The sequence below is a fragment of the Gekko japonicus genome, unplaced genomic scaffold, assembly GCF_001447785.1.
Source record: "Gekko japonicus isolate JY-2015 unplaced genomic scaffold, Gekko_japonicus_V1.1 scaffold3860, whole genome shotgun sequence".
Taxonomy (NCBI): domain Eukaryota; kingdom Metazoa; phylum Chordata; class Lepidosauria; order Squamata; family Gekkonidae; genus Gekko; species Gekko japonicus.
This window is the reverse complement of record NW_015176563.1, coordinates 72,874-81,193: the sequence shown is the minus strand read 5'-3', so window position 1 is coordinate 81,193 and position 8,320 is coordinate 72,874. Positions and strand designations below refer to the sequence as shown.

The 8,320-nt window shown below is 47.9% G+C and overlaps 1 protein-coding gene across 1 annotated transcript in view; it reads right to left on the bottom strand.

Moving 5' to 3' along the window:
* The window catches only part of LOC107124102 (centrosome-associated protein 350-like), a 79,247-nt gene that overhangs the window by 32,793 nt on the left and 38,134 nt on the right, over positions 1-8,320 (bottom strand). The window contains exons 13-14 of the mRNA XM_015427490.1: positions 7,460-7,613; positions 4-36 (exon numbers count right to left, since the gene is read on the bottom strand). Coding sequence (XP_015282976.1) covers positions 4-36; positions 7,460-7,613 — 187 coding nt within the window. The remainder of the gene's footprint in view (positions 1-3; positions 37-7,459; positions 7,614-8,320) is intronic.

Genomic DNA, 8,320 nt, shown 5'->3' with positions numbered 1-8,320 from the left:
AACTCCTCTTTTAGGCTTGGGCTGCTACTGGGAACACTACCATAGAACAAATGTATAATTACCATCTCTTAGCCATACCACAGTGAAATTCATCTCACTCTTTGCGGACAAACAAAAACAGGATGAACGACAATGATTCACTATTACAAGTTCTTAAGAAAAACAGGTTGCTTACCTGTAACTGATGATCTTCGAGTGGTCATCTGTGCATTCACACCCATGGGATCTAGTGCGCACGCGCTGGAGCAATCGGCATTGTAGCAAGCTCTTTAACAGATTTTCTTCGACGTGGTCTCTGTGCTTCACACCCATGGGAGATTAGCGAGCAGTGGCCTACCTGGAGGAGCGTGCTGGCAGGTCCTTACTGCGTAGCTGAAGTCAAGATGTGACGTCCCATGCTGGTATTAGAGTTCTTACGGACGTCGAGGGCGTAGTGCCTTATGAAGGTGTTAGGCGTGGCCCACGTAGCGGCTTTGCAAATGTCAGTCAGGGGCACTCCCTGGAGGAAGGCAGTGGAAGCAGCAACAGCTCCGGTTGAATGGGCCCTGATAGGGCCGGGAAATGGCTGTTTGGCGATCAGGTAACAGAGGCGGATGACACCCACAATCCACCTTGAGAGGCACTGAGCCGTGATGCGAGTCCCCAGCCTTGATGGTGCATACGAGATGAACAGTTGGGAGTCACGTCTCGCTGGGCGGGTTCTGTTCCGGTAGAACAGGAGTGCACGTTTCACATCCAAGGTGTGTAACAGTCTCTCCTCTGAGGATGTCTGAGCCGGGAAGAAATCTGGGAGGAAGACCTCTGCCTGTAGGTGGAATTCTGACACTACCCTTGGCAGGAACGAGATGTCAGGGACGAGGCGGACACCATCTGGCAAAAAGGATAAGTAAGGTGTGTCATGTCTGAAAGCCTGTATTTCTCCAACTCGCCTCACAGAGGTGACAGCAACCAGAAAGGCCGTCTTCCACAACAGGAATTTCATGTCGCAAGTTGCGAGTGGCTCAAAGGGTTTCCTCATGAGCTGACGAAGAACTAGAGGAAGGTCCCAGGGAACGACAGGAATTTTGATGGGAGGGTAAAGGTGTAACAGTCCCTTTAAAAAATGTTTTTAAAGCAGATGCGAAAACAGTGTGCATCCGTCAACTTGAACATGGTAGGCCAAAAGTGCGGCCAAATAAACTCTTAACGAGGAATGAGACAGTCCCGAGTCAGTGAGGGACAGGAGGAATTCGAAAACTTTCTTGAGACCCACGGAGGTGGCTTGAGGGACATCGTCATCCAAGGAGGAACAGAACCTTTGCCATTTGTAATGGTAAGACTTTCACGTAGTAGGCTTTCTGGCGTTTAGCAAAACGTTTGCTACGCGGGTGGAAAAGCTGTTGACGCTATTCTCCAGGCCGTCAACTTCATCCATGGCACGTCATGGTACAGGAGAGGTGGGTCGGACAGGAAGAGGGGGTCCTGTGCCGAAGGAAATTGGTGGTAGATCCCTGCCGCCAATTCGAGGATGGTCGAGAACCATGGCTGCCTCGGCCACCACGGGGTTATCAGGATGCAGTCTGCTCTGTCGCTGATGATTTTGCGGACTACTCTCAGGAGCAGGGGTAGTGGAGGGAAGAGGTAGAGAAGTTCCCTGGACCACGAATAGAGGAGACCATCCCCTAGAGACCGTGGGTCCCTGCTGCCTCGGCTGCAGAACAGAGGACACTTTTTGGTGGCTCTGGTGGCAAAGACATCGACTTGGGGAACTCCTCACCTGTGGAAGAGTGGGAGGAGGTAGGTTGGGTTCATTTCCCACTCGTGGAGACTGAGTGCTGCTCGACTTAGATGGTCTGCCTGCACATTCATGTGCCCTGGGATGTGCGTGGCTACTAAGAAGACGTCGTGGGTGATGCAAAGGTCCCACAACTGGATGGCAAGGTTGCAGAGGCATAGGGAGACCATGCCTCCTTGCTTGTTGACATAACTGAGTGCAGTGGTGTTGTCCGTGAGGACCGTAACACATTTCCCTTTGATCATTGGTAGGAAACTCGTGACAGCGAACTGTATTGCAAGCAGTTCCAGGAGGTTTATGTGCCGTTTTTGTTCGCGAGTGTTCCACTTGCCTCCGACACAAAGACCCATAATGTGGGCACCCCAGCCCGACAGGGAGGCATCCGTGGTTAGGGTGATGGACGATGGAAGGGTGCTCCCTGGAAGAGATTGGAAGGGACAGTCCATCAAAGTAAAGAGACTCGTATGTTGGGAGGAGGGGTTAGGATGGTGGTATGTGCATTTTCCGACGGGTTGTACTTGCGGATAAACCACAGTTGTAGGCGACACATTCTTAATCTGGCAAAGACCAGGACCAACGTAGTTGCGGCCATAAGGCCAAGTAGCCTCTGTATCTGGAAAGCTGTGACTGAAGGCTGGGTACGGATGACATTGGCTAGGGAAATGATGTCTGCCGCTCTGTCTTGCGGCAGGTAAGCCATGCATGTCTTGGAATCTAGTAGGGCACCAATGTACTGTATTTTCTGAGCCGGTTGAAGCTGAGACTTTTCCCGATTGACTTGCAGGCCCAGGTTCTCCAGGAGTGCCCATGTCTCATTGATGTTTGAGACCAGGGCATCCCTGGAGGATGCTACCAGGAGCCAATTGTCGATGTACGGGTAGATGGAGATACCCTTGAAGGCCACAACGACAAACGCAGGAAGGCCGCAATGACAATCATAGCCTTTGTGAAGACTCTTGGGGCACTTGAGAGGCCGAATGGCAGGTCTGCATATTGGTAATGCTGTTGACCAATTGCAAAGCCTAGGCATTGGCGGTGGGAGGGGTGGATGGTGAGGTGGAAGTACGCATCTTGGAGGTCGAGGGTGGCCATCCAGACATTTCTCTGCAGGAGTGGCATAATCTGCTGCAATGACACCATGCGGAAGCGGTGGTAGGTGACATAGCAGTTCAACGCCCTTAGGTCTAATATAGGTAGAACGCCTCCATCTTGCTTTGGAACCATAAAATAGCGAGAATAGAACCCTTTCCCGTGTAGAATGGTGGTACCGGTTCAATGGCTCCTTTGTGCAGAAGGACGGATACCTCCTAGGAGAGGTGGGGAAGGGTGTGTGGAGACGACGACAGGAGTAATGGGGTTCAGGTGGAATTGGATACGGTAGCCTCGGGTTACGATGGACAGCACCCATTCATCCATGGTGATATGATGCCAGGTGTGAAGGAAGGGAGAAAGATGGGTTTGTGCTCTCGGTAGGAGGGAAGTCAAAAGCCCTGCTTGGAAGACTTCACCTGCTTGGTGCGAGACGACTGTTGTCCGGATCCAAACCTGGGTTTGTGAAAGTTGGGTTTTTGGCCTCCCAAAGACGTATGTGGTCTCCATTGTCTGTCAGGAGACTGACGATTCGCGGTGCCAGGGTCTAGACCAAGCACGAGGGCGATATTGTTGCCTCGTGAAAGATGAAACCCCTAGAGCGCAAGAGGCCTTTATGCACTTATCCATATCTTGGAGTATGGAGTTGGTAGTGCTGTTGAAGAGACCAAGGCCATCGAAGGAGAGGTCTGCGACATAAGACCTAGTATCTTGTGGCAGGTTGGTATTACGGACCCAGGAATGGCGTTGTAAGGCTATTGCTGAGGCCATTGTTCTTGAGGAAGCGTCTAAGGCATGTTTGGAAGTCTTGATCTGCTGCTTTGCAAGTACCATGCCTTCCTTCTGAATAACTCTGGCTGCCTGAAGCTTGTCTTCAGGGAGGTGAGTCAGGAGTTCAGAGAACCTTTCCCACAGAGTGTATTGATATCTGCTCATGCAGGCTAAGTAATTTGTGGTCTTCACGCCCAACGCTCCCGTGGAGTAGAAGCATCTCCCAAACGCGTCCAATTTTTTACTTTCCCTGTCCGAAGGGGCAGAGTGTGTTCGTTTGGACTTGGACGAGAATGTTACAACCATCGAGTTTGGCTGAGGGTGGGAAAATAAAAATCCGGCTCCGGTCTCCTCGACTCTATACATGTGGTACAGGCATCATGTGGACACTGGGGCCGAGGAAGGTTTCTCCCATGGTGCCTTCGCAGCTTGTAAAAGGACCGTGGACATGGGTAACGCTATGGTAGTAGAGGTATCCAGTTGCACGATATCGAAAACAGCATCTGTAACCCGAGGCTGTTGTTGTACGACTGAGATGCCTAAAGAATGGGCCATTCTCTTGACAAGGTCTGCATATGAAGTGAGATTGTCAGACGGAGATATAGGTAGATCATCTGCGACAGCTTGGTTAGGAGACTTATGGGTCAGGAGAGGTGTTAACCTCAGAGGCCTCCGTAACAGAATCCTCTTCTGCAGAATCAGAGGAGCCCTGATCTGGCTTTTGAACTGGAGTGACTTCCGTTTGACTGGTTAAAATCTTTGGTGGTACGACTTGGGGGTTGGGAGGACCACATATTTCCATTTTATGGTGGGAAGGAGCGTCGGGGCTGGAGGACGAGATAGAGATGCTGAAGGTCTAGATTTGTAGGGCGACCTTGATCTGTGGACCGAGTGGGTCGAATACCTATCCCTGTCGGAATAGCCCGCCGGAGACAACTACGGCACGGACGGTGGATAGCCCTCATAGAGATACCTCAGTTGGCATTCATCCCAAGACAGAGGTGGGGGGGTAGAAAGACTCAGGGGGATTGACTTCTGGATTGGGTACGTCTCGGGTAGGATGACTAAGGAGCTGCACCGTTTCGATATCGGAGTAAGGACGGTCTTCGAGCTGTTGTATAGGGGAGTCCAGGAGCTGGATGGTCGGTATCGGTGGAGCGGGATGGGCCTCCGATGCCGATACTGCCGTTGGAGCGGGGGACACTTTATCACCCAGTGCAGTCACCGCTACCTTCCCCTTCTTTGCCGCCTTTAGGGACTTCGAGGAGCCCTTTTTTGCGGACTTAAGCTCCTTACTTGACGACTTGGTCTTCTTCTTCACCGGCGTGGAAGCAGAGGATTGCGCCTTCGATGCCGGAGGCTTCGATGTCAGTTGGCCGATGTCGGAGGAGGGCCTCAATGCTGGAGCCGTCGATGTTGATGGTCTCTCGGACTCCATTACTGATGGGGGATGTAACGGCGACTCAAGAAGCGCCACTTTAAGGCGTGCAGCTCGATTTTTACTTGTTTGGTTCGAAAACCGAGCACAGTGCCGACAAGACTCAGGTTGGTGAGATTCCCCCAAACAGAAAATACAGAGGGTGTAGCAGTCAGGTGGAGCAAGTTTACTGCCGCAACCCTTGCAACGGTTGAAAAAGCCCCACTTTTTCTCCATAAAAAAATTAAAAACGGAGAAGAAAGATGGGGTTGGGGGGGGCAAAGGCCAAACTGAGGTAAATCGCCAACTCCCCCCTCAACAAAAAACAACAACTTTAAAAAAAAAATTCTTTGAAGAACAAAGGATAAAGAATAAGGAAAAAGAAGAAACTGAGGAAAAATCCGAAGAGCCGTGAGGCAAATAGCCAAAAAAGCGAAACGATCAGACTGATGAGAAAGAGGTCTTTCCAACTCGGCAGTAAGAAAGGAACTGGCGGGATGTCCGCGCCCACCCCTCTGGGCATGTGCGGTAGGGTTCCTGTGCATGCCCGATGTCTGGGCGTGAAAATCCGTTAAATGCCGATCGATCCAGCGTGTGCGCACTAGATCCAATGGGTGTGAAGCACAGAGATCACGTCGAAGATCAAATGTTATCAGATCCAGTGTAAATGCATATATCCAGCTGTTCCCAACATGGCTGTGGCACCTTTAAAACCAATAAAGGTTTATTCAAGGTATGAGCTTTTGTGTGCACACAGGTGCCACAGGACTCTAAATTTGTTTTGCTGCTTCAGACCAACATGGCTGATTACCTGAAGTTCTTAAGAAGATAGCCTTTGAAAGGCTGAATAAGGCACTGTCAAGCTTAGGACTTTTATCAGCCATGTTGGGAACAGCTGGATATATGCATTTACACTGGATCTGATAACATTACTCCATAGTTAATTAAGCTTTAATTGTCTAATCTGTGGGCTAAGCATTATGAGTCTGCTGATTTTAAGCTAAGCATTAGGAGCACCCTGATTTTAAGACATGTCTCTGAGAATTGAACAGAAAATATCAGAGACAGCCTTTACTTCAAACAAGGCAACAGGGTTTCTTCACTAGATTGTGAGCTCTCACCTTTAAATGTGTTCAAGAAGGTGCTTATATCGGAGTTCAGTAATGTAAACATTTAAAATGTAACTGATTAATTGGTTAATGGGCAAGCAAATAATCAGTTGCAAGTCCTAACTTAAACCATTTTGACATGGTCCTTTTACAGTTCCGCAGGGCCTGTAATACGGAGCTCTTCCACCAGGCTTTCAATTAAGGCACCGCTGCTAACATCGTTGCCCTGGCCCCAACATCAGCACCAAATCAATATCTAATAGCCTGGCAAGGACCTGGACAATGGTGGTGGTTGTTATCTGGATGCTGAAAGAATGCCGCCATCGCCTATCTCCTGTATTTACTAGCACTTTGAAATTGTGATGGTTTTAACGGTTTTATCTGTTTTAAAATATTTTATGTTTTACTATATTTGTATACATGCCCGTAAGCCGCCCTGAGCCCGCCTCAGTAGGGAGGGCGGGATGCAAATCAAACAAAGAACATAAATAAAATAAATATTTAAGTAATTCTTGAATAAAAATTCAAAGTTTCACAGGTAACTGAGCTGAGAGAATGTTTGTTACTGAGCAGCTGTACTAAGATGAGACTAGAAAATTATCTTTTTTACTCAATGCCGCAACAGACTGATTTGGGAAAACTCTGCTATATTCCTCTGATGCTAATAAACAGAAGATGAAAAGCAGGGGACCAGTGAACATTCACAGGAGACAGAAATCACATACTCTTCCTACTAGTCCCCAATTTTCCCCCCTTGCTTGCTCCCCCCATCATCACTTCCTCCCCATCCCACCCATTACCATTTCCACCCTACTACCACTGCCATTTTCATAACCTCACTCTCCCCTTCACCACTCTCTCAAACTCCAACCCATTGCTGTTTTCTCCTACTGCCACTTTCTTCCCCCCTCATACTGCTACTCCCCCCCCACCTCACATCACCACTTTTTCCTCTCTGACAAATCGTTAGAGGTTTTCCCTCTTCCAGTATTTCAGTTGCTGCCAAACCACACAATGTCAAACATGCCTTCTTACATCTTAGATGTTGTGGGGGTTCTTCCAAGTTCGCTAGGTTTGTGGGCTTTGTTTGTTTTTAAGCCCAATTTTCCTTACCCATTTTCCAGATTTCTCTGCAAATCCAGGCTTGTACAACTATCCCATACAAATACTAAATACCCCTAGCCCCAGTTGCAGATTTTTTGATCCACACTCTAGAGTCTATTTCAGAATTAGATATATAGATAACACTGCAGCATAGAAGCATATATTCCTCAGTGCATATCACTTTGAATTAGGTACCTGGGCTCAACAGCAGACTTTTTGTCTGTCACCATTCCACTGCCCTGTGATGAGATGAAGTCATCCTCATACGAATCAATACTAGCTGGAGGGCTCATTACTGGAAGTGAAGGTTGCTGGACTGGTGATCCCGGTCCTGACCGTTCCTCAAATCCTAAAATTGGGAAAAAATTGAAAATTGTTACACAGTCTAAATTTCAGAAAGATTTAAACATCTCAACAAAGGCTAAGGCAAGCAGTATTCCAGATGAATAGAAATCCAAAACTACTGCTGTTTCAGTCTCGTCTACACGGATGCACAATACTTTCAAAGTAGACTTTCTCTGAAAAACCCAATGTTGAGAAGTGAGAAGACACATTTACTGAAGACAGTAAATGAATCCAACGTATGATATTATGTGCCAGTATTTCCTAAACAGATGAATGCAGTATGGTGAAGAGGTTAAAACGCTGGATTACGACCTAGAAGACTTATTCCACTTATTTCTAGTTTCTATTCTGCCCTAACACTTGCTAGGTAGACTTGGGTCAATCACTTCTTATCAATCTAAACTGACTGTTTACAACATTTGAAAAATTAATATGCACAAAAAATAGTCAAAAAGGTTTGTTATCAATCATTTATCCTTATTCTATTAGGCAGAGTTTTTTTCTCTGTGAGGATACTTATTTCCACCAACAGGGGGCTCACTCTCCCCCAACAGCTTTTCCTACATAGTCGGTAGACTTCCTGGGTTTGTAGAAAAATCCAAAAACTAAGAAAATTCCTTCAGGGACAGCTGAATTCCCACCAAAAGCTTTTGAAATGGCCTCTGCGGGGATCTGCTTCAGGCATCAATGGTGAGATTAGAATGTTCGGGG